Raw genomic sequence first — 26325 nt, forward strand, 5'->3', positions numbered from 1 at the left:
GGCCAATCCGCGCAGTTGGGGACGGGGTTCTCCGCAGCGACTTCCGGCAATAAACCCGGACGTGCTGCTGCAGTTAGGTGGGGACATCGCGGTGGCCCGCGCTCCAGGTGGGGACGGGGACAGAGGGAGCGCAGGTAGGGACAGGATGCGGCAGCCCCAGGTGCGCTTTTCTTCTGGGGATGGGGCCGTGGGGCGTGGCAGCTGGGGACCCCTGCGTGTGTTCCGTCCCCCTTTCGCGACCCGCCCTCCCGCCGCAGGTTCCCACCGACGGCGCCCCGGTCTCTCGTCGCCGGGTCAGATCCAGCCCGTGTCCGGCCCGCCCCTCCGCGCGCGGTCTTGCGGCTGGCAGTCCTGATCTGCGTCCCCCGCACAGGGAGCTCGGTTCTGACCCTCCGCCCTGGGCCCGTCGTCCCCGGGCTGTGCAAGCTCCTTTGAAAACTTGGGGTTCTGGAACGTCCTTTCCTTGGGGAGCCCACTTTCCTCCAGACCTTTCCCGTTCCGCCCAACATAAAAAACACATTTTCCTTCATTCTTTCATGTCCCATCGCTCCCCGTTTCTCTGCGCCATCCATTCCCACGAGGCGTCTGCGACTCTCCCGGGCCTCCTAGCCGCAAACCCGCTTCTGAGGCTCAGCCTCATTCGCCTTTTCCTGAAGTTGTCTCTGGATCCCATTCTTGCACTTTCACAAGCTGTACTCACGTTTGACCTTAAATTACTTGGAAATCTTGTGAGAAAAACGAAGCTCTAAGAAAGGTCAAATGCTTATCCAATTGAGGACCAGCCAGCCACTCTTTCTTAGAACAAGGAAAATAATTTTCTCAAAATTTTTGATGAAAAATAACAAATAAGGGGGTGGGCAGACTCGTTTACCACTTTATTCGCTGACAGTGCCTTACTGTTATTGTCTTAGTAACCTTTGTACTTGTTTGCTTATACTGTATGTATACTGCTAGCTCTTGTTCAGTTTTATTGTTGAATAACTGCTGTAAACTCGATTACTGGTTGGGATCCGTGGGAGTCCGAAAGAGACCAGAGTAACAGGCTTTATTGAAAGGAAGAAAGGAACCCTGCTGGGCACTTCTCCTGGGAAGAAGAGCACCGGTTACAGACTAGGGGCGAATTATATAGTGTTTGGGAGAGCCTGAGGGGATACTGAGGCAAAAGTCCTGGTATGTCCGGAATGCTCCTCCTTGGGGGGCTTGCCAGCTTCTTGGAATTCCTCTGTCCCTGGGGGCAAAGTCCAGTAAGGGTGAGGTTTGACGGATAAGCGGAACATCAAGAGGGCAGTTTGGAATTCACGTATTTATCATTTCTCAACTCTGTGGTTCCATATAAAAGAAAGGCAGTTATTAACTTTATAATATACAGTGAAGGGTGACGAGGAGAAAGAGGAGAAAAAATTGGAAAATTATTGCTTCTGGAGGGAACTCAAGAAAAGAACCTTGCCAAGCCAAGTCCCCCATCCAGTTAAGGAGGTCTTCAATTTCTGTGCTGTAAGGTCTGAACCAGGTAATGTCTCCAAAAACCTGAGTGAGGAAGTAAAAAAATTTTGCAAGGTAATAATTGTGAATTGCTTGCTGTGAGTGCTAATTGAACAGGGTGACATGGTGATGCATGGTCTCCTGGATGAGCCTCATGAGACGTGCTGGTCTTGTTTCTCTCGAATGGGAGGACATGTGGAGATTTTTAGAGACAGGGAACCTGTTGGTGTAATTTTTAGAAGGACTGAGTATGTGTGATTTAAAAGGAAGGGGGTTTGGAGAACATTCAGGAGAGAACTTTTCGGGCTGAGGGGTGGCTTCTTCCTGCTGTCATCCCTACCTATTTGATATTTCCCTCGTGAAGTTCTCCTTGGGGTATTGGGGGATAGGAGTGTAGGAGCATTTGATTGTAGGAAATCCTAGAGATTTCTCTCATCTGGGCCTGTAGGAACTTGATAAAGAAGGGGGCAAGTATTTGGAGATCAGGAATGCAGAGATAAGGAGGGTTGTATAGCGGGGGGGGGGGGGGAGGTGAAAGTTCTTCCATGGTAAAGGTAGAGATATTCTTTCCTGACAGCCCTGGAAAGAGCAGTTAGCTTGAGCTAAAAGAAATGTTTCATGTCCGTTTGTAGGCTCTTCTTCAGCCAAGACGACCCAGCAATCTTGTCCCTTTACTATGTGAAGAGTAAAAAGGTTGAGAAGCGTTAAGAGGTGAATGCTATTCATTCTCCTAGTTCTTGAGGGATATGGGAGAGCTTTAGGGTTAGGGGACCTGTAGGGGTTGAAAGATAAGATATAGGAGGTTTGCTGATATAGGATTTCAGATTTTTCTGTTTTTTCAAGATTCAGGGTTGGTGTGTAGGGTTAGGTAGATTTTTCCAATTTTCTGATTGGTGAAGGTCTGCATGTGGTTCTATAAGAAACTAGTGAACAAACGTAAGAGGCAGGGTCCAAAAGTTAGAAAAATAAATAGGAGAGTGAGTGGCCTAATGAAAGGCAATAGTCAAGACACCCAGTTTGTGTGAAACCACTGATTCCATGTATACAAATTTGCTAGGATTCAGAGAGAGAGAATAAATAGGAATAACACAGGGCAGTGGCCAGTCCCTCTGCCCCTAGACCTACTTCTGTAGAGATTCCTAAAGCAACAAGAAGAGGGATTACCTGTACAGCTCATTTGGTCCTTAGATTGACAGGTAGTGTACTAGGAATTGAAAGAGGCTCATCATGGGGTGGGATTAGGTTGATATGTGGGGTGAGATAGACTAGGGTACAGGTTTTTGTCCAATTAGTCAGGAGACACATATAGGTGTTGGTCCCACACGAGTAGGAAACCCCTGATTGGGTGAGGCAGGCCAAGAGGTGAATAGAGAATAGAAGGACAAGGGGTCAGTTTTGTTTCTCTGTTTCTGAGCTCCAGATGGCCAGGGTGAAGGAAAGAGCCACCCTTAGCAGCAGTGGGAGTTGTCAGGATCTCCGTGTGTGAACCTGTCCATGTGAAAGTTAGTCCTTGGGTGATGTACTGCTGGAAGTGCCTCTTGGACAGTGTTTGAACAGTTTGCTGAGTAACCTGTAAATCCTGCAAGTACTTAGGGAAAGGGTGGTTACATTTCTACACTTTGCAGTTAGAGTTTAAGTCCTAGTGACCACTGCTTCTAGCTGGAATTAGCAGCAGGCCCCAGCATACAATAGTCATGGGGCATTGAGACAAGAGGAATAAAGGAGACACTATACATTCAATAAAGCAACAGAATCAAACTGTCAATACCCACAGTAAAGATCTTCGAGGGATAAATAAAACTTAAATATTCAGGCAATGCATAGTAGATTGCCCTTGTGTTTACAAGAAATGAGATTACTTTATCTGCTACTTGGAAGAAATACCTTAGGCTCGTGAACGATGTCCTTGGGCCTTCAGTGGCAATTCCCAGCATGCTGGGCAAGGTCAGGTCAAAGGTAGCTGGAGCAGGGCTAGAAGAGAAAATCTCCCTCCATGGAGCAAGGGGGCAGCTTACCTTCTCATGTCCCTCTTTCCACAGCACAGGTGTGTCCCTTGATGGGGCCGGGAAGCCTCATAGGTAATTTTAATTAACATAAACTTGTAAAACCCTAACCCTGGCCGAATAGTTCTGTTGGTTAGAGCATCATCCTGATATGTCAATGTTGCAGGTTTGATCCTGGTCCGGGCACATACAGATAGATGTTTCTTTCTCTCTCTCTCTGTCTCTGTCACACTCACTCCTTCTCTTCTTCCCTTCCTCTCTCTCTAAACAATAAATAAATTTTAATAAATCCTTATAAAACCCTAGAAATGCAGGTCTTTGGCAGGACAGGGATGGGTCATCATCATTCTAAAAGTTCAGTGATATTTACTGATTTGCAGTTAGATGCCTCAGATTGAGACTATTTTTGATCATTTGAGACCCAGGCCTTTCAAATTGCAATTTGTCTCCCCCCCCCCCCCCAGCCCATGGGTTTTTTGTTATTATTTGTAACAAGTGCGCTTATGGAGTTATGCTTTTTTAGTTTATGATCTGTATGAGGTTATACTTTAAAATAAAACTTGATTGTACTCCAAAGAGCATAACATGACAAATCTGTGGAATACACACATCTATAATGAAACAAATATTTTCCTCTCTTGAAAATAAAAACCTTAGTCCTGGCTAGTTGGCTCAGTGGTAGAGCATCAGCTTGGTGTGTGGAAGTCCCAGGTTTGATTCCTAGTCAGAGCACACAGGAGAAGCACTCTTCTGCTTCTCCACCCCTCTCCCTCTCACTTCCATCTCTCTGTCTCTCTTCCCCACTTGCAGCCATGACTGGACTGGAGTGAGTTGGCCCCCGGGTGTTAAGGATAGCTCCATGGCTTCCACCTCAGGTGCCAAGAAGAACTCGGTTGCTGAGCAACAGAGCAGTGCCCCAGATGGGCCGAGCATACCCCCTAGTGGGCTTGCTGGGTGGATCCCCATTGGGGGCATGTGGAAGTTTGTCCCTGCCTCCCCTTCTCACTGAATTAAAAAGGGGGGGGGATAAAAACCTTAGAAATGTGCTATTTTTATTTCCATAGTCCATTTATCTGCACTTTGCTCCTTCCTACTCAGAGAAATACAAACTCTTAGCAGCTGAAAATTTGAAGCCAACCATAGTCATTTCTGAAGAGTTTTGAAAGTCAAAATGAGTTTTCTATACAGTTTTGGTAGTTGTAAAAATTGATTATCTTATTGGAAACACTACACTGTTTCTTTACAGTGGAAACTGTGTAAATTGGGTTTGCTTGTGAGGCCTGGATATGGGTGTATTAAGTGGTGAGTGCCCATAATGTCTGAGCAGCTAAGTATAGTGCTTGTGTGTCATAAAGTTTTAGAGTTATTTTGTTAACTGAGGTGTTGGCAAGAAGTTTCTTTTGCCTAATAAGTTATTCTTTCTGCCTCTTTTCTCCCATTTGATCTATCCTACAGACCCTGGCAAGTAATTCTCAAAACAGCACTGCATATGTTGCTGCTACATAGCTCAAAAACTTTTTTAAAAAATTTGTAAATTTTAGCTTGACCAATCGGTGGTGCCGTGGATACAGCATCAGACTGGAACACAGAGGACACAGGTTCAAAACCCCGAGGTCACTGGGTTGAGCGCAGGCTCTTCAGCTTGAGTGAGGGGTCGCTGGCTTGAGCATGGGATCATAAATATGACCCCATGGTAACTGGCTTGAGCCCAAAGGTCATTGGCTTTAAGCCTAAAGTTGCTGGCTTGAGCCCAATGTCGCTGACTTGAGCAAGAGTCACTCGCTCTGCTGTACCCCCCCCCCCTGTCAAGATGTATATAAGAAAGCAATCAATGAACAACTAAGGAGCCGCAATGAAGAATTGATGCTTCTTATCTCTCTCCCTTCCTGCCTGTCTGTCCCCATCTGTCCCCCTCTCTGTTTCTCCCTCTGTCTCTGTCACACACACAAAAAAAATTATAGATTTTAGACAGAGAAAGGAAGAGGGACACAGAGAGAGAAGCATTCATTTGTTTTTCCACTTAGTTGTGCATTCATGGTTGATTCTTGTATGTGCCCTGACTGGGTATCTAACCCTGGAACATTGGGACAATGTTCTAACCTACTGAGCTACCTGGCCAGGGCCAAACATTGAAATATTAAGAACTTCCTTTTTAAAAAAGAATGAATAAATGTTCTAAGTGAAAAGAAACTTGCTAATTACACATATATTTTTAACATAAATCAATTGTTTTTTATAGGAGAACTATGCCATTTTTGGGTCAGGACTGGAGATCTCCTGGATGGAGTTGGATTAAAACAGAAGACGGCTGGAAAAGATGTGAATCCTTGAGTGAGGAACTTGAAAGAGAGAATAACCAGCGTAACATCAATCACAACATGTAGGTTACAGCTAAGCAGAGCCATGTCATTTAAAAGCCTGCTTAACATTTATGGTTTTATCTATTTTTCAAGTCACTGCAAAGCTCTGTAACTTGTGATCTGGCTGAGATCTGCCCACACTCAAGGCTGGTATGTTGAAAGAACTTATTTAGCTACGGCTGAGCCCAGTATATTGTCAGTCCCTACACACAGATGCTGCTTTTGTTACTGAGCTACTACTGCTCGCCGCCTGATGCTCACAGAAGCCAATACTATGGCACTAGCTTTTGAAAAGCTGTATTGGCTTCACAATAGCACCAGCTTTTGAAAAAAGGAAAGGCTTTTATTGTGATGTCAACCAACAAGGAGACAGGATGCAAGGCTCAAATCTATCTCCCTTTCCAGGGTCCAGGGCAAATTTTAAAGGGTCACAGGGAGCAGTTCTAAGGGGTGGCAGCACAGTGTATAGATTATCGACCTGGGACTCTAAGGCCCCAGGTTTGAAACCCTGAGTTTGCCGGCCTGAGTGTGGGCTCATCCGGCTTGAGTGCAGATTGAGGGTAGAATCATCGACATGATTCTAAGATGGCTGACTGGAGCTCAAGGTTGCTGGCTTGAGCAATGGGTCATTGCTTCAGTCCCCCCCCCCCCCATCAAGGCATGTATGAGAGGCAATCAGTGAACAACTAAAGTGATGCAACTATAAGTTGATGCTTCCTATCTCTCTCCCTTCTTGTCTCTGTCTCTCAGAAAGAAAGGAGGGGTGCACAGTGAACCGGCTGGGATGTGGAAGTGCTGGCTGGGCACCTTCAGTTGGAGTGTTATGGATTCACTATTGGTGGTGCTGTATGGTAAAGGGGCCCAGATCTTCCTGAACAGCAGATCCTTCGCTCCCGAGAGGGTTCTGAGGTTCAGGTGTTGTGTCCTGCTCCTTTGGTTCTGTGTGAGGACGAGGCATTGGCTCCCCATGCAGCTGGAGGTCAAGCTTCTCTCTTGCGCTCCCTGTGGCTGCAGAGTGGCAGTTGTGGTCTCTTGTCTCTCAAAGCAACTCAGCATCTCCTTAGAAGTAGGACAGCACCAGTTTGAGCTGGTTCTGCAGTTATACTTCCTTTTTTATATTATCATTATCATTATTATTATTATTATTGTTGTTGTTATTATTACGTGAGAGGTGGGCAGGCAAGCACAGACTCCCACATGCTCCCCGACCAGGATCCACCCGGCAAGCCCTCTAGGGGGCGATGCTCTGCCCATCAGGAGCCCTTGCTCCATTGCAACCAGAGCTATTTTTTAGCGCCTGAGGCAAGGTTATGGAGCCATCCTCGGTGCCCAGAGCCAACTTGCTCAAACTGTTTGAGCCATGGCTGTGGGAGGGAAAGAGAAAGAAAGAGGGGAGAGAGAGAGAAGAGAGAGGAGTGGAGAAGCAGGTGGTCGCTTCTCCTGTGTGCCCTGACCAGGAATCAAACCAGGGCTTCCACATGCTGGGCTTATGCTCTGCCACTGAGCCAACCAGCCAGGGCACACTTTCTTTTTATTTAAAACATTTAATTCTTACAATAATCTGAGAGAGAGGTATCATGATTATTAACCCCACATGATAGGTGAGGAACCAGAGGAAATTAACAGCTGTAGTTTGGGCAGTGTATTTCCGAGACCCATAATAATAGGGACTTACATGAGACAAATGTATTTCTCTTTCTTGAGAGCCCGCCTTTGCTCAGGGATGGAGTGACGGTTCGTCTAGTTGCTTTGGGAGTGCAGCTGCATCTGCACAGCCCACGGTGCCACGGTGCAGTGTCAGCCTCCCATCTGCATTCAGGTGGGACATGGAGGACCCAGGTTCTAAACCCTGAGGTTACTGGCTTGAGCACAGGCTCATCTGGCTTGAACACGGGCTCACCAGCTTGAGTGAGGGGTCACTGGCTTGAGTGTGGGATCATAGACATGACCCCATGGTCGCTGGCTTTAGCCCAAAGGTTGCTGGCTTGGCCCAAGGTCGTTGGCTTGAGCAAGGGGTCACTCGATCTGCTATAGCACCCCAGTTAAGGCACATATGAGAAAGCAGTCACTGAACAACTAAGGAGCTGCCACAAAGAATTGATGCTTCTCATCTCTCTCCCTTCCTGTCTGTCCCTATCTGTCCCTCTCTCTCTCTCTCTCTCTCTCTCTGTCAAAAAAAAAGGACTCATCTTATGGCCTAATGTGTGATCTATCCTGGAACACATCACATGTGCACTTGAGAATGTGTATTCTCTTGCTTTTGGATAATAAGTTATGTATATGTCTGTTAAGTCCATCTGGTCTAACATGTCACTTAAGGCCAACATTTGTGTAACATTGGATCAGGAATATGGCAAATCATTAGTCAGTATCAGGTATCATATTGTCATATTAACATTTTTCCAGAGTGTTTCTAGTTTTGTTTATAATCTGCCTGTTTAAATAAAGCATTTTGAAGTCTGAAACTACCTTAATTGAGCATATGAAAACCCTTGAGACATTCTAAAACATGTGAAGCACTTCCTGATATAATGTTCTCAAAATAAGCAAGATAAATTTTAGGTTTCTCAAAACAAAAAGAATATATTAGACATTAGCCATGTAATGTCAAACTGTGATACATCACTTTAAAAATTAACTGCTTGCATTCAGAATTTAAACTGATTTTTATTTTGATCTCCTGAATTGCAAAACATTTATTATCATTTTAAAAATGTAAAGCCAAATGAGGATCCCCCTGTAAAGATATTTTAATAAAATGTATTTTTATTTCAGCATTTTAAATAGTGAAGATAAAGAAATATTCACTAATGAAGAGAATGGATATACATCCAAGAAAAGGAAAAAGGACCATTTTAGAAATGACAACAGTACTCAATGTAAGGTCATTTTCATTTAATAACTTCATTATATTTCACTTGCTATGTAGGCATACTGAATCACTTTGACAGTCTTGTTAGGAAAGTGACACAAAGCTGTAATAACAGTACTTGTCTAGTGCTGCCCACAGACCTCTTGATGACATTTTTTGCAACTCAACCATTTTCTTAGTAAGATTTACATAAACAAAACAAGAGTTAGCAAAACCCACAAAAGAGCCCGTGCATCTGACTGACAATAGTGGTCGTAATTAGTCCCCCGCCCTGCAGCGAGCCCAAACCTGAGGTGTCTTGACTTTGGACCTTTGTGCAGGAGACACTGCCGTTCAGAACCGACACAGACACAGTCAGAGCGGGGTCAGCTGGGTAGGAGTGTGGGGCTGGAGGCAGTGACTCACCTGGACGAGGCCTGCTCTGCACTGTGGCTTCCCCTGTGCTGTGAACAATGCTTCCGTGTACTCACCTGTACAGAAGGAAGGCAGGTCCTGTGGGGAACAGCTATCATGATCCTTGGGGCTTTGAATTACATGAAAAGACTTATTTAAATCAAATACAACATAAAGGGAACGACAGAAGAACTTTTTGTTAACATATTTATTAATCGCACTCTTCTAATGATTTATGTTTTCATTATTACCACAGTCATTAGTAACACTAATTTCCTTCTTAGTTACTAGAGTTGTTACTGTCTTAAATAATTTCTTATGTAGAGATATGTTTCAGCATCATGTTAGGAAACAAAGCAATTCTTTTTACATTTAATGAAGTAAAATCATTAAATGTAATGATTTTACATTACAATATCATTCTATCTATACATCAGATAATTTTGTTAACAGATGCAACTATTTTAAGTTCCTGAAATTCTTCATTTTGAAATGATTCCCCAAATTTTAAAAAGAAAGTTTATTTTTATTCTAGGTTTTTATCGTGAAAAATGGATCTATGTACATAAAGAAAGCACAAGAGAAGTAAGTATTCTATGATAAATAAGCATATATTTTGTGTTGTTTATGTTGAATGTGTAATTTCACACAAGTTATTTGTTTTGCAACATCAAATCTGTGGTTCACATTCTAACAGATGAAGATACATGAGGCTCTTTGAAACAGTAACTCGTGTGTGTGTATATGTGCACATGTGTATGTGGTCGGTGCGGGTACAAACCTGAATCCACAGAACAAGCATGGCCCCTAGAGAGAGTGGCATTTCCTCTCCACCTCTCACGACAGCTGCTCGTGCTGAGCCTGTGGTGCTCGTGGCTCTACTGTGTTGGCATGGTGAGAACCTTTGTTAAACCTTCATCTAATATGTTGACTAGCTAATACGACATTCATAATCAACTGTGAATCTGCACAGAGCAGTTTGAACCTTTCCTCTCCTTTCCTTCACCAACGTGGAAAAGGTTTTTTATGAGCCATAGAACAGTCTGCTCACATCAACCAGGCATCTTTCCTCTTTCCCTGCTTAGTATCTGGGGAAGCTTACTTGCCTGTGCAGTCTGAGAAACTCAGCATTTGCAACCTCATTTTGTAGCAACTGGGGAATATAATTTAATAAATTAAATGTTCAAGAAGGGAGAATAATGGGTGTTCTCAAGCCAGCCCAGCTTCCTGAAGCTTAAGGATTAGATTCTGAGACAACACTTATTTGACCTGTGGGTGATGGCTGACATTAAGAGGGTGTGAGGCAGCTCACCCTTGGCCTGCAGTCTGACGCACAGTCAGGAATGGCCGAGTCTCACCTTGTTTGAGCTATTTCATTTGGTCCGTGTTACCATACTGACTACAACTTAGCCCAGCCGCAGCAACAGGATGGAATTGGCAGGGAGTCTGGGAGTCTCTGTGGGTCCCAGGAGCAGAGTGTACCCAGGCTCAGGGAGGAAGCAGGCGGAAACTGAGAGCTGGCACTTCTCTGCTAGCTGTTCCTGCCTTTGCTACAGGCCCTTCTGTCTCTTCTCCTGGGATTCCTGCCTGTCCACATGGCTGATGATGGCCAACGGCTGCTGGCACTTTCCAAGCTGCCCCCTGTGTGGTCCCAGTGCCCCAGGAGGTGGGCGTGGTCATGGCTCAGACGTGCTATTTGCTGTTCTCTCCATGAGGCAGAGTTGATTCCCTACTAAGCAGAGGCTGGTGTGAGGGGGTGGTGACCAGGCGAGAAGTCTGCTATCCCAGAACTAGAACTTTGTTCACTGAGAAGACATGAAAGTAGGAATGCCAGCTATGATTGATTTCAGATTCTATCTAATTAACCTTTGCCACCTCTCCCCAAAAGCCCCCAGAAAATACTTTGTACATAGTAGGTATTCAGTTAAAATATGTATTGGATGTTTTAAGTACATGCATTTTGTCAGTTTGTGCCCCATGAGGATTGTTGTTGGGACCTGGCACAGACCACACATTTGTCCCTCTCCTGCAGCTTTGTCTGAACCTGAGGTGTGTGTCTCTCCTTTAAACCCTCTTCTGCGCACCTTTTGTTTTATATGATTATTTCCGTTTATCTGTCCCTACGACTCGGAATTGAAAATCTCTTTCTAGACTTTTTTGTATTTCAAATACTTTGAGTTTAAAGTGAAGCCTGAAACCATATGTGCAAACCAATCGATACAAACCAATTAGAATACGGGGTCCATCGTTCAAGAAAAGCCTCTGCCTTCACTCGGTGTGTTGGGCAGACTTGCAGACCTGCGGGCACACTCCCAGCATGGGTACTGCTGGCTGGCACCCTCACAGCAGCGGGCACTCTAGTTATGTGTTTGTGGTTGTGCAACCTGGAATATCCCACGTTTTCTGTGATTTTAGGGTTAGTGTGCCCTCCCACCGAGTAGAAATCAATGAGCTACTTAGTAAATGTCTGTGTCACTTTTTCAACAGTGGTGTGAAATGTTAATGTGTGCTGTCCCGATGGTGGGAATGATTCTACTCTCATGTAAATATGGACTACATCATAATAAAACCAAATCTCCTTTGCCGAGAGTTAAGACACATTTTGCACAGACTCACCTTAGCAGCCAGTTCACTTTGACCTGGCAGCCCGTTCGCTGCGTTCTCTGCGTTCGCTGCATGCTGACTGGTGCCTGTTTTCCAGCGGCACGGCTACTGCACGCTGGGGGAGGCTTTCACCCGCCTGGACTTCTCGAGTGCCGTGCAGGATGTCCGCAGGTTCAGCTACGTGGTCAGAGTGAGTATTTCTCTGGGAGGTGCTTTTGGCAACTGTGCGAAGACACACAGACTTGCTGTGTAGAAAGTAAGCACAGGAGCGGGGTCAGGAGAAGGTAGGTTTGGTGTTGCTCAGTGGACGGGCCTCTCTGGGATCAGGGTGGGGACCCGCCGTCTCCCACGCCGTCTTTAGGCAATTTTTCTGAACCCCACGTGCAGTGTTTGGAACCTGCACACATGGCACACTGTCCAAGGTGACGGGAAGCAAACGTTTCTCTGTGGGCTTACTTAGTTGTCACCTGTGTTTCCTACTTTGTGTCCCTGAGAGCCCTGTTTCACAGGGAAGGGCAAGCTCGTAGGAAAAAGGAAATTTACACAAAACAACTCACAAAAGCCTGTTGGGTTACTGATACCTTTTTAGAAGAAATTTGTGTCTTGGTCAGCATTCAAAAAGAAAGGCTCTTGGCCGTGTGCAGTCACCTGCTCTGCCGTCCCTCCACCTTCCTTCCTGCCGTTCCAGGTGAGCAGGAAGTGATGGTTCCTACAGCTGCTGGCTGGGTTGGGAAAGACTTCCCGTATGGTGGCTTTCAGGAGTCAGAAGTGTTATGAGGACAAAATCTTGGGGGGTAGGCAACTGTGAAGCCAGAGGTGGTTTTTTATTTTATTTTATTCATTTTAGAGGGGGAGAGAGAGACAGAGAGAGAGAGAGAGAGAGAGGAGAGAGAGAAGGGGGGAGGAGCTGGAAGCATCAACTCCCATATGTGCCTTGACCAGGCAAGCCCAGGGTTTTGAACCGGCGATCTCAGCATTTCCAGGTCGACGCTTTATCCACTGCGCCACCACAGGTCAGGCAGCCAGAGGTGGTTTTAACTGTTTGGTTTGGTCTCAGTCGGTTTCCCCGGGCAGTGGGCGTGGCGAGTTCAGGCTCCTTTGTCCACTCCTGAGCTCTGCACAGGTGCACACGCGGGTCTCCATCACAGGACAGAGACCTGACTCAGTGGTCAGAGCTGTCACGAGCTGTGGAGCGGGGAGGTGCGTGCCCACAGGGGTCTGTTCCACGATGACTGTTTCTCCATATCTCATCGTTGGATCACACTCAGTTACTGTACTGCATGGTCCTGCCCTGTCCACCCAGCGGGGTTCATTCTTGAGGGCTGGGTTGGGGGACAGGAGTCTGGGTCCTTCTGGAGAAGGAGCCGGATGCTCAGCTGCTGAGGGAGGGCCTGTGGCTGCCAGGAGTCACTGATCCTGTCACCTGAGCCACCGGGGGATTTCCTGTCTTACCTGGGTGCCCCACTGTTACTGAGGACCCTGCCTTCCGGCATCTTTTAAAATGGAAATGCCTCCTTTAGCCTTATTTTAGACAGTAATACCTGTGAAATCATAGGTTTTCTGTGCCGATTGTTTACTAATACGTTATAATTAAAGAACTATAAAATTCATGTATTAGCCCTGGCTGGATAGCTCAGTTAGAGTGTTTTCCCACTATGCCAAGGTTGCAGGTTCCATCCCCAGTCGGGGCACATATAAGAATCAACCAATGAGGCCCTGGCTGGTTGGCTCAGTGGATAGAGTGTTGGCCCAGCATGCAGACGTCCCAGGTTCAATTCCTGGTCACTGCACACATGCAAAATGATCATTTGCTTCTCTTCCCCTTTTTCTCTCTCTTCCCCTCCCATAGCCGGTGGCTCTGTTAATCTGAGCGTCATTCTCAGGCACTGAGGATAGCTTGGTTGATTAGAGCATTGGCCCCAGATGGGGTTGCTGGGTGGATCCTGGTCGTGTGCATGTAGGAATCTATTTCCCCTCCTCTCACTGAAAAAAAAAAATTCAACCAATAAACGCATAAATAGGTTGGACAACAAATCAGTGTTTCTCTGTCTCTCTCTTCCTCCCTTCCTCTGTCTCTTTGAAAATTCAGTTTTAAAAAATAAAGAATTTAAAAGCCCTTAAATTGTGTCTGGGGACCCAGGGAACCGATCTCCTACCTTCAGCAGTGCCTGGTTCCCCGAAGCTGTGTCCCTCCCCCAGGCCCATCCCTCCTGAGCTCTGAGGCGCCCCCTCAGCCTCCGTCCCACCTCACTGCCCTGTTCCTCTAGCGCCTTCACAAGACCCCTCCTCCCCCCGAGTACTTCCAATCCTGACTGCTGCCTTCCGCCTCCTGTTAGAACCAAAGACCGAGAGAAACCCTCAGGCCGCTGGCCCATGAGATGCCAAGTGCTCTGAGGCCCCACCCTCCTGCCCCCCCCCCGCCCCCCCTCCCACCTTCCCCTGCTCGCTGCCTGTCTGTGGATTGGGTTGGGACATACCTCCGCCCTCTGCTCGCTGCTGCTACCTGGAGGGAGACCCTTCCCTCTCCTCCGGGCTGTCCAGGCCTCAGTGCTGCAGACACAGGCATGGCTGTGCGTGCTGGTTTCCAGACCCCACCCTGCAGGTTCTCCCGCAGCTCCACAGCAGGGGGTGGGGGGTGCGGGGGTGGGCGTGGGGGGGGGCTGTCCTGTCTCCTGACGGTTGTCCACAGGCTATGGCAGGAAAGAAGCATTTTTATGAAATGCCTGCCAGAGGTTCCTCTTGCTCCCAGTGGCCTTCAGTAATACTTTCCTGAGAACTTACATGAAAAAAATTTATTTTTTTAATTAACATTTTATATAAAGTACTCTTGTTCAATTAAAACTAACTACTTTAAACGGAGACTAAACAACTACACATAGTTCTGAATAAAAATTAAAATTAATTTATTTATTTTTACAATGACAGAGAGAGAGACAGATAGGGACAGACAGGAACGAAGAGAGATGAGAAGCATCAATCATCAGTTTTTCGTTGCAACACCTTAGTTGTTCATTGACTGCTCCCTCATATGTGCCTTGACCATGGGCCTTCAGCAGACCGAGGAACCCCTTGCTTGAGGTGAGCCTTGCTCAAACCAGATGAGCCCGTGCTCAAGCTGGCAACTTCGGGTCTCGAACCTGGGTTTGCCGCATCCCAGTCCAATGCTCTATCCACTGCGCCAGCGCCTGGTCAGGCAGTTCTGAATAAAAATTAGTATTTGAGTTTAGTGTTCAATTATAAATTGTTTCAGTTGGCAAAAATAAGTCCTTTGGAATACAAGTTTAGTCTTCATTCTCCTAAACCTTGATAGCGATGGAAGTTTGATGTCTCTAAAATATATCTAAATTAAATTGTCTGTTCCACAATCCTTTCTATAAAATGATAAGCCCCTTTTCATATTGTCTGTTAAAAATATTTGAAACATTTTCATATATAGGTTACTTTAGTCATTTTTCCAAATTTCAGTGTTATTTTTGGAGAATACATGTTGTTTTTCCAAGCTGCATTCGCTACACTTCTTAAAGGAGAACAGAAAACTAGTGTGAAGTGCCCTGTTCTCACAGCAGCTGCCTGGCTCCTGACACAGTTCCCAGACCTGTGTGTGATCAGGGCCACCCTGTCTGTGCAGCTGGGAAGTCCTTAAACGTCACGCACGTGGGTCCATCTGGACAGCACATGTGTTCACCTGGCCATGCCATTGTCTGGGAAGCGTGAGCCCAGCTGACACATGATAAGCACCTGCCCGCCGCCTGCACCACTGGATGGTGGTGGTTTGTCTCATTGAGACTTCTTTATAGAGGTCATGTATGTTAGTTTCAGAATAACTGGGTGTTGATGACATCACCATTACGATAAGGTGCTGGTAGCATCTATCTTTAATTAAAAAACAACTGTTATAATTGATTGTGAAAATGGTCCTGGCCGGTTACTAAAGAGCCTTTACCATAATTCATTGAGCTGTTAAATTTACTAACTTTCAGAAAATTAGTAAAAACTGACATCTTTTCATTCACTAGTAATTTTTCTCTCATTAACTGAGTATTCGCAGTTATTATTTTATAATGTGCCCTAAGAAACTGCCTATTGAACAAAACACGACAAGTGAGGACACGATGTAACCCTGATCCTGGCTGGTAGACACGTCCTGTGTTTGGTCCAGTCCCGTTACAGTAACTAAGAGAGGTAACTGCACTTTTGGTCAGTTTTATGACCTTCCTTTCATTAAGATAAATCAAAGAAACTTGGTAGAATTTTGAAAATTTTAAATAAGGAAATTAACCAAAGACTTGGAATTGTTAGCACACCTGTAGTTACTTCACCACAAAACAGGAGCTCCGTAGCGTCCTGAGCTGGAGTTTTAAAAGGCCTCTGAGATAGACTTGTAGCTCAGTGTGGTGTTTGGGGACAGAGTAAATGGTCGGTGTCTTTGTTTCTTGTCCAGCGATGGCCATTCTGTTGTTGGACACAGGAAGACAGCATGTTCTTGCTGACGCTGCAGCCCTGTGCCATCGTGAGCAGTCAGGTCCTGTGCACCGTCCACTGTCTTTACAAACGCACATTCTAAGGAAATCTTCCAAATCAAATTGCCCAGGAAAACCTGTCATGTTTGTCAGTGCAACCTCATTGACTTGTCCCCAGTGCAGTAGAGACGGAGTCTTAGGAAGAGGGTCATAAGGTAGTGGGGCCAACTCCAGCTCAGTGCACGGGGACAGCTCAGCATTGCTTCCGGGACACTGCCCACCTTCCCTCCACCTCCACCCCAGACACCTGCTTCTGACAGAGACATTCCTGACCACACGGTAGGAAAACAGCATCTCCCAGTCCTCGCCTGCTGGCTGACCATGTGTGTGCTGGTTTGGACGTTTGTTCACCCGCAGAGCAGGGATGCGGTCAGCTCTGTTCACTGCGGTGTCCCAACGCCAAAACCACACAGTTGTCCGGGTGGGATGAGTCGCCCATAAACCCAAAGCCTCCCGCCTCCCAGCCCTCCTCCTCGCTTGTCTCCTCTGCCCCGCGGGAGGCCGAGCGCTGCCTCTCACCTGGCCACCACCTGTGTCCCCCAGGGACTCGCCTGTCTCGGGCCCTTTAGCTCCAGAGGTTTGTTTCCAGTGGTACTTGCTTTGGGGACGGACTCCTCCCTGTTTCCCAAGTACTTCATGGCTCCTTTAAACAGCAAAGCCCTGAAAACAATGGAAAGATGCGGGTGACATTTGAAGATTTTGAAACCTTTTCCTAGTTTCTGCAGAGGACTGTAACATCAGCAGTTCACAGTGAGGAGCACCGTGGGGTGCACAGTGAGGAGCCAGCAGCCAACACGCACTAAGAATGGCCTGCGTGGAGGCGGCAGGTGGGGCTGCAGGTGCACCCGGGAAGCCTGCTGTGCCTCTCATTTAGTGATGTGAATGCCCCGAAAAATAAATGAAGGAGCAAAGTGAGACACAGCAGTGTGGGGCCTGCTTATAGGAGGAAATGCTCGAGCTAACTGCACAGCTTCCCCTCGGCAGAATAAAGGTGACGTGTTTAGGGTTAGAAGGGAAATGGGAGGCTCAGCTGAGGGACAGGCAGACTGAGAAGAGCCCGCACGTTTCCAGCTGGGGTCTCAGAGGAAGCAGAATGGGACTGGCACAGAGCTAGGGGTCAGACCCCACCCAGCAGGCCTTCCTGCAGAACAGGCTGGAGTGTGCGCTTTGAGCACGTGCAAGGCGCTGACCAGGACAGTCCGAGTCGCGTCCTTGGAAAGCACAGAGCGCTCAGGGTGGAGTGGCAGGCGTCCCTCTTGCAGAGGAGAAGGAGGAGGAGAGCCGCGCCCTCCTGCAGGCCAGTCGTCCCTGCTGGCCGCATTGCTGTGGTTTGTGCTTGCATGTGACACAGACTGATGCTGACTTAGCTCTCTCCCTCTTTCTTTCAAGCTACTGCAACTCATTGCAAAATCCCAGCTAACTTCATTGAGTGGTGTGGCACAAAAGAATTACTTCAGCGTTTTGGATAAAATCGTTCAAAAGGGTAAGAGGGTGATTAATACCTTTATTTGTCGGAATATTGAAATTTAATATGAGGAGGGGGTTTTTCTTTCCTTTCCCCCAGTGTGTGTACTGTCACAGCAGCGACATTACTAATGTGACAGGGTCAGCAAAGGCTCAGGTCAGTCCCACCAGGTCCTTCTGCTCAGTGGCTGCTGCTGACTTCCTTACAGTTGCTTTTGAATACAAAGGAATATGTTATATCATAATAGGAAACATTATATTATAACCCTGTAACAAGAAGATAACATGGCCACTGGTCCCATGGAGGTCAGCCGTGTATCCCAGGCGGGGCTGCAGTGTCAGGTTGACCTGCGGCTTCTTCATCATTTAAAGCTTATGTTGATTAGTTAGTGGCTGATAAACAGAGCATTAGGGGTTTCTACATGTATATGAGTTTATGACTCTGCACAGCCATTTTTAAGCATCAGTTCTCTATATGATAAATATGTATAAAGAAAACAGAGTGACAGTTAAAAGTCAAAATTATTGACCAAAAATGCACTGTCAGGAAACATTTTTTTCCTCCAAAGTGAGAAGTGGGCGAGGCAGACAGACAGACTGCCACATGCGCTCAACTGGATCCACCCGGCATGCCCGCCAGGGGGCGATGCTCTGCCCATCTGGGGCGTCGCTCTATTGCGACTGGAGCCATTCTAGCGCCTGAGGTGGAGGCCATGGAGCCGTCCTTTGCTCCAGTGGAGCCTTGGCTGCAGGAGGGAAAGAGAGAGAGAGAGGAAGGAGAGGGGTAAGGATGGAGAAGCAGATGGGCGCTTCTCCTGTGTGCCCTGGCCGGGAAATAAACCCAGGACTTCCACATTCCAGGCCAAGGCGCTCTACCGCTGAGCCAGCCGGGGCCAGGAAACACTTTATCATCATATTTGTGATAGTTCAAAAATGCCCATTTGGAGTTCAGTGAAATTAGATCATTGTTTTTATTGTGGCAAAATACACATAATAGGAAAATAACAACTCTGTTCACTTAGAAGCGACAGTTCAGTGGCGTTAGGTACATTTACACTGTTGTACAACCTTCACCGCCATCCCGTCCAGAACTTGCTCATCTCCGTCCCCAGTTGGCGCTCCCTCCCACCCGTGCCCCAGCCCCTGGCGCCACCGTCACTTCTGTCTCTGTGGTCCGGACTCCTCCCGGTCCTCAACCAGGGATGCCCCCCAGCAGCAGTGTCCCTGGTGCCACCGCCACTTCTGTCTCTGTGGTCCGGAGTCCTCCCGGTCCTCAACCAGGGATGCCCCCAGCAGCAGCGTCCCTGTCACTGAGCACGGTGCCTTCGAGGCCCATCCAGTCATAGCACGTGGCAGGCTTGCACCTTTCTAAGGCTGTGTGCATGGACCACGTTTTGTCTGTCGGTGACACTCGGACTGTGAAACGCGATCCTTTCTCACAGGCGGCAGCTGTGTCCACCTTCGTGTTGTCTGTGTGTCTTCCAGTGCTCGACGACCACCAGAACCCTCGCCTAATCAAAGACCTTCTCCAAGACCTGAGCTCCACCCTCTGCATCCTGCTCCAAGGAGTGGGCAAGTCCGTGCTGGTGGGGAACATCAACATCTGGGTGTGCCGGTTAGAGACGGTTCTCACCTGGCAGCGGCAGCTGCAGAACCTACAGATGACCCAGGTGCGGGTTTCTCAGGACAGTCCTGACCTCTCCAGAGACTCACAGCGCTGGGAAGGGGTTTTTTGTTTGTTTGTTTGTTTTTTACAGAGACAGAGAGTCAGATAGGGGCAGACAGACAGGAACGGAGAGAGATGAGAAGCATCAATCATCAGTTTTTTGTTGTGACATTGATTGTTGTTCATTGATTGCTTTCTCATATGTGCCTTGACCATGGGGCTACAGCAGACCAAGTGACCCCTTGCTCGAACCAGCGACCTTGGGCCCAAGCTGGTGAGCTTTGCTGAAACAAGATGAGCCTGCGCTCAAGCTAGAGAGCTCAGAGTCTTGAACCTGGGTCCTCTGCGTCCCAGAGCGACGCTCTATCCACTGTGCCACTGCCTGGTCAGGCTGGGAAGAGTTCTTGTCTTCACCCTTTCTTAGTGTGAACTTGTTTTAAGTTGGATTCGGACCAGAGACCCTTGAGTGGGTTATAGCTGTTACTGAAAAGAGCTAATTCTGTGGGTGACGAGGCAGGAAACTAGTTTACCTTTCAGAGAAATTGGGTGTTTCTGGCTCAAACGACAGTCAGTGCGTCGAGGCTCCGGTGTAGTGCGTGGCCGTGCCCTCGCCGTGGCTTCTGCGGAGCGAGTGCCTCCCTCGCTTGCTGTCTCTCAGCTGCTGTGGGCCGTGTCCTCACACAGTTCCCTGTCCTCGGCGAGTGCTCTCAGCTGGGGACACTTCTGCCTCAGCAGAAGCACACGGTGGGGGGGGGGGGTAGGTGCCGATCATCACTGAGGGCACAGCGGGCAGCAGGGCAGAGCCGGCTGGGGCCACACAGATGCCGGCCTTCTGTCAGGGGGAGGCTCTCGGGGACACTGAGGGATGGTGGAGGCCAGACACGGCACAGGCCCCTGTGGCCTGGCCTCTGATGAGCACACAGATAGGGTCACTTTCCTGAGGGACAGATGTGCTCAGCTGCCAGCTGGGGTGAGGGAGGTGTAGCTTGTATATTTGAAGTTAGAGTTTTAAGCAGGAAGGGACCTCAGTGACAGGGCGGGCATGGCCTCGGGCTGGCTCTGTTGGGCCTGAACTCTGTCCCCGTGGCCTTTGGCAGCGTCCTCAGCTCTGCTTTTTTCCTGGGGTCCCTTTTAAGTGTCGTCATCTCGTAAATGGACCTCGTGTGTGTGGATTGGTTTTGGAGGAGTTGTCACCACAGACCGGCCTTGCTTTGTGTCTGGCTCCTCTGCCTCCCACTGTTCCTGCGTGGCTAGCGCCACCTTGGCCGCCCAGAGGAGGGCGTGGGGCACGGACACAGGCCGGGGCACACTGGGGAGTGGGGGGAGGGGAGCTGCGTTTTGTTTTTCTTTCTTTTTAATTATTTTTCTTTTTCTTCTTTTCCAAGTGAGAGGAGGGGAGATAAAGAGACAGACTCCCACATGCGCCCTGCCTAGGATACACCTGGAAACCTCCATCTGGGGCCATGTTCACTACCAAGCTATTTTTAGTGCCTGAGGTGGAGATTCCACAGAGCCATCCTCAGTACCCAGGGCCGATGCACTCAAACCAATCAAACCATGGCTGTGGGAGGAGAGGAGAGAGAGGGGGTGGGGAGGGGTGGGGAAGCAGATGGTCACTTCTCCTGTGTGCCCTGACTGGGACTCAAACCAGGGTCTTCCACACGCCAGGCCAACACTACCACTGAGCCAACCAGCCAAGGTCATAGCAGCATTTCTTTAGGATTGCGGGCCTTGCTTGGCCGTTGGATTCTAGTGGCCGAAGGTAACCACGTGTCACCCCTTTCCACAGGTGAACCATGGCCTCACGCTCAGCGACCTGCCCTTACACACGCTGAACAACATCCTGTACAGGCTCTCAGACGGGTGGGACGTCGTCACCCTGGGGCAGGTGACCCCCACGCTGTACCTGCTCAGTGAGGACAGGCGGTTGTGGAAGAAGCTGTGTCAGTACCACTTTGCTGAGAAACAGGTCAGTGCAGCGGCCTCACACTGGAGCCCTCGGCTGCAGTTCAGAGCATCAGAAATGACCGGATTTATTACAATTCTGTGGTTTCTTCGATAGCTTGTATAGGTTATTTCTCACACTTTTTAACAAGAACCACAATTCAGAAATATCCCGAATGAACAGAGCAGGGCCGAGTGTTCTCTCTGTTGTGGCAGCATGTACAGTCCTGACGTGCTGTCCTTTCCCCTGGATTCGGAGCTCCAGTTCAGCTCACTGCGTGTCCTCCTTGACCGGGGTCCTCTGACCGGAGGCAGCATCCGCTGTCCACTTCCTTCCCCTGGTCCTGCACTGTGGGAACCAGCACACCTGCCAGGCCTGCTCTTCCATCATCCAGGGTTAGAGCCTGCAGTGCCCTCTGACCCCCGTGCTGAGCACGGAGTGAGAGCTGTCTGCAGTGCCCCCTGGACACCCTCACATTGGGCACGGGGTCAGGGCTGTCTGCAGTGCCCCCTGGACACCCTCACATTGGGCACGGGATCAGGGCTGTCTGTTAATGCCCCCTGGACACCCTCACATTGGGCACAGGGTCAAGGCTGTCTGTTAATGCCCCCTGGACACCCTCACATTGGGCACAGGGTCAGGGCTGTCTGTTAATGCCCCCTGGACACCCTCACATTGGGCACAGGGTCAGGGCTGTCTGTTAATGCCCCCTGGACACCCTCACATTGGGCACAGGGTCAGGGCTGTCTGTTAATGCCCCCTGGACACCCTCACATTGGGCACGGGGTCAGGGCTGTCTGTTAATGCCCCCTGGACACCCTCACATTGGGCACGGGGTCAGGGCTGTCTGTTAATGCCCTCTGGACATCCTCACATTGGGCACGGGGTCAGGGCTGTCTGTTAATGCCCCCTGGACACCCTCACATTGGGCACGGGGTCAGGGCTGTCTGTTAATGCCCCCTGGACACCCTCACATTGGGCACGGGGTCAGGGCTGTCTGTTAATGCCCTCTGGACACCCTCACATTGGGCACGGGGTCAGGGCTGTCTGTTAATGCCCCCTGGACACCCTCACATTGGGCACGGGGTCAGGGCTGTCTGTTAATGCCCCCTGGACACCCTCACATTGGGCACGGGGTCAGGGCTGTTTGTTAATGCCCCCTGGACACCCTCACATTGGGCACGGGGTCAGGGCTGTCTGTTAATGCCCCCTGGACACCCTCACATTGGGCACGGGGTCAGGGCTGTCTGTTAATGCCCCCTGGACACCCTCACATTGGGCACGGGGTCAGGGCTGTCTGTTAATGCCCTCTGGACACCCTCACATTGGGCACGGGGTCAGGGCTGTCTGTTAATGCCCCCTGGACACCCTCACATTGGGCACGGGGTCAGGGCTGTCTGTTAATGCCCCCTGGACACCCTCACATTGGGCACGGGGTCAGGGCTGTCTGTTAATGCCCCCTGGACACCCTCACATTGGGCACGGGGTCAGGGCTGTCTGTTAATGCCCCCTGGACACCCTCACATTGGGCACAGGGTCAGGGCTGTCTGTTAATGCCCCCTGGACACCCTCACATTGGGCACGGGGTCAGGGCTGTCTGTTAATGCCCTCTGGACATCCTCACATTGGGCACGGGGTCAGGGCTGTCTGTTAATACCCCCTGGACACCCTCACATTGGGCACGGGGTCAGGGCTGTCTGTTAATGCCCCCTGGACACCCTCACATTGGGCACGGGGTCAGGGCTGTCTGTTAATGCCCCCTGGACACCCTCACATTGGGCACGGGGTCAGGGCTGTCTGTTAATGCCCCCTGGACACCCTCACATTGGGCACGGGGTCAGGGCTGTCTGTTAATGCCCCCTGGACACCCTCACATTGGGCATGGGGTCAGGGCTGTCTGTTAATGCCCCCTGGACACCCTCACATTGGGCATGGAGTCAGGGCTGTCTGTTAATGCCCCCTGGACACCCTCACATTGGGCACGGGGTCAGGGCTGTCTGTTAATGCCCCCTGGACACCCTCACATTGGGCACGAGGTCAGGGCTGTCTGCAGTGCCCCCTGGACACCCTCACATTGGGCACGAGGTCAGGGCTGTCTGCAGTGCCCCCTGGACACCCTCACATTGGGCATGGGGTCAGGGCTATCTGTTAATGCCCCCTGGACACCCTCACATTGGGCACGGGGTCAGGGCTGTCTGTTAATGCCCCCTGGACACCCTCACATTGGGCACGGGGTCAGGGCTGTCTGCAGTGCCCCCTGGACACCCTCACATTGGGCACAGGGTCAGGGTGGTCCTCTGTGTGCATCTCAGAGACAAGTCTGGCTGAGCTGGCGATGGACATTGATGGACACCATCAGGGAGAACTGCATGTGTGAGCACCATCTGCCCTGCAGGGCGGGACGGGGAGGACTCCCTGAGGAACTGGGGTCTGCGGGCAGTGAGCCCGTGCACAAAGGCCCTGCGTGCAGAGCGCCGTCAGCTTGAGCACCTGAGGGGCGGTGCAGCTGCCGGGCCTGCGAAGCCACCTCAGACCACATCCTGCCTGGCAGCTGGGACGGCCACTGCAGGGAGCGCTTGGATCAAGTGCAGCTGTAGTTTGAGGGACAGACAGTGGGACGCAGAGAGCCAGGTGACAGGCTGTGCCAGGAGGGGCGCAGAGAGGTGCAGATGTGGACAAAACCCATGGACTTGAGGCCAGGTGGGGGCAGTGGGCAAGAGGTGCCCAGGGGTCTCTGCAGGCATGGGATGGCGTCCCTGGGGGAACATGGGAGTGGCCACTGGAGACAGGGTGGGTGGAGGTGCCTCTCAGGAGAGAGGACCAGGGGGTCTGAGAAAGGCCCAGCAGCTTGGGGGTATGAGAGTGCAGGGGGTCCTCGGGCCTGCGGGACTCGGGAGAGAAGGCTGGGAGCGGGTAGGCGTCGAGGAAGCCGGTGGATGGGTCCCTGAGGCTCAAAGATGAGGTGCTGAGGGTCCCAGAGCCACCCAGGATCCAGGAAGACACCTGTCAGACAGTTTTGCTAATTTCTGAGTGACACCAGGAAACGATTCTAGGTGGACTTACTGGGGGAGAAGCAGAGGAGTCAGGAGTGGTTTGAACAGGGAAGAAAGACTGCAGTGTGGATCGGCACGGGGCGGGGGGCACTGCGTGTTTGCAGGGAAGGGTATGGCCGAGGGCCAAGGGAGGGAGGTGTGTCTGGGACGGAGGCCAGGAGCACGCGTGGGCCCCACCCAGATGCAGCCGGGTGGGTGGCTGTCCCCCCGGCTGTCCCCCGCGTGGGGGTCAGAGTGCCTGGCAGCTTCTTAGAACACCTGTTGACCACTTGCGAGGTCCTTGCATTGGTTTCCATACAGAAGCCACTTTGAAAAGGGTCTGTGCACCCAGCACCTGATGTCAGGCTAGAAGCAGCACTGGCTTTGCAGGTGCTCTCGTCTGCGTGTGTTCTCTTGACCAGATGTAAAAACAACATCCAGGAAAACTCACCTGTTCCTCAGGGCTCAGCAGCTAACAGTAAGACACGGACACAGGCCAGCCCGTTGACACGGCACAGGTGACACGCAGGGACATGTCTGACACGGCACAGGTGACACGCAGGGACCTGTCTGACACGGCACAGGTGACACGCAGGGACATGTCTGAGACGGCGCAGGTGACACGCAGGGACCTGTCTGAGACGGCGCAGGTGACACGCAGGGACCTGTCTGAGACGGCGCAGGTGACACGCAGGGACCTGTCTGAGACGGCGCAGGTGACACGCAGGGACCTGTCTGAGACGGCGCAGGTGACATGCAGGGACCTGTCTGAGACGGCACTGAAGGAGGAGCTGATGGGCATCTGGTGTGATCTTGGGCTTGAGTTCAGGAAACACAGTCGGTTGTTTAGGAGGAAACACGGGGAGCCCATGTGACCTTTTGGCTCATCCCAGGTTCCCAGTGGCCACATGGACAGCTGATTTCACCCTCTAGGGATCATTCTCTAACCGTGCTTGCAGGGTATAAAAGTCACAGTAACAGGCCTGACCTGCTTTCTTCTTCAAGCTGTCCGCTTTGCAAAGTTCATTAAAAACAGCTTTCCACCGACTCCATCATACTTTCAAGAGGCCTCAAAAGCCACAACTGAAGTATGCATGTATTATCCAGGTGATTGGTTTTAATTATAAAAAGTAAAGTTATTTTCAAATATAAAAACAAGGCATGTGTGTACCAGGGTTCGGAAACATTGACAGACGGGGTTTGGTTTTTTTGAGCCTCACTGATGTTGCATGTCTTACCCAGTGAAGGCCAGACCTTCTACCGCAGAACCTGTGCTGACGTTCATGCCCTGGTCTGGAGCCCACGTCCGCGTGGTGCTGAGGAAGAGCAGAAACCGCCCCCTCCCAGGTGGCTCTGCTGGACCTTTGGTTGATGCATTTTGTCCAGCATTTCCACAGGCACAGAACCTGCGGGCTGTAACAGGTGCTCTTCACACCTTTATTCAGATGCACTCTCAGTCAGCGGTAGGACGTGTCCATCACCACAGCAAGAAGCCCCACGCCTGTCAGCGTCACACAGGACTCAGCTGTCCCCATCACTCTGTCCCCGACATTTCTAGCACCTGTGGCCGTGACAGCTGGCCCTCCTGTGACGGGCCTTCCCACAGCGTAACACCCTTGGGTTCATTCGTGCTGTAGTCCTTTCTGACCACACTTGTTACTGCCCATCACTGGGTGGACGTTGGACCTTGTGGCTTAGTGATCTCTGTGGCCACGGTCGTTCACGTTTTGTGGACATGCGCCTGCATGTCTCCTGGGTGTGTGGACATTCTGGGCCCAGACCGTGACCATGTTTGTATCTCTGAGGAGCTGTCCGACTGTCATCCACAGCGCTGCTCATCTTGCATCCCCCAGCCATGTGTGAGCGTCAGGTTTGGCCCTCATCACCCTCCTTGCGGCTGGCGGGGGATGCTGAGCGCCTTCTGCCATTTGTGTATCTGCAGACATGTCTCTTCATGCCCTTCGCCCACTTCTCATTGGGTTGT

At 50.0% G+C, this 26325-nt stretch overlaps 1 protein-coding gene across 9 annotated transcripts in view; it reads left to right on the forward strand.

Moving 5' to 3' along the window:
* Window positions 1–26325, forward strand: part of FBXO25 (F-box protein 25) — a 31166-nt gene continuing 4841 nt past the window's right edge. For 2 of the 9 annotated variants that reach the window (XM_066380026.1, XM_066380034.1), the window contains exons 1-8: window positions 7–134; window positions 5725–5865; window positions 8621–8724; window positions 9646–9695; window positions 11812–11904; window positions 17624–17717; window positions 19184–19368; window positions 21154–21333. In XM_066380026.1, coding sequence (XP_066236123.1) covers window positions 5732–5865; window positions 8621–8724; window positions 9646–9695; window positions 11812–11904; window positions 17624–17717; window positions 19184–19368; window positions 21154–21333 — 840 coding nt within the window. In that variant the 5' untranslated portion in view covers window positions 7–134; window positions 5725–5731. Of the gene's footprint in view, window positions 161–1016; window positions 1171–1205; window positions 1511–2114; window positions 2194–5724; window positions 5866–8620; window positions 8725–9645; window positions 9696–11811; window positions 11905–17623; window positions 17718–19183; window positions 19369–21153; window positions 21334–26325 lie in introns of those variants that run through there. The other 7 variants (XM_066380029.1, XM_066380031.1, XM_066380030.1 and 4 more) reach the window with 7 other exon arrangements.

The sequence above is a fragment of the Saccopteryx leptura genome, chromosome 4 (assembly GCF_036850995.1).
Source record: "Saccopteryx leptura isolate mSacLep1 chromosome 4, mSacLep1_pri_phased_curated, whole genome shotgun sequence".
Taxonomy (NCBI): Eukaryota; Metazoa; Chordata; class Mammalia; order Chiroptera; family Emballonuridae; genus Saccopteryx; species Saccopteryx leptura.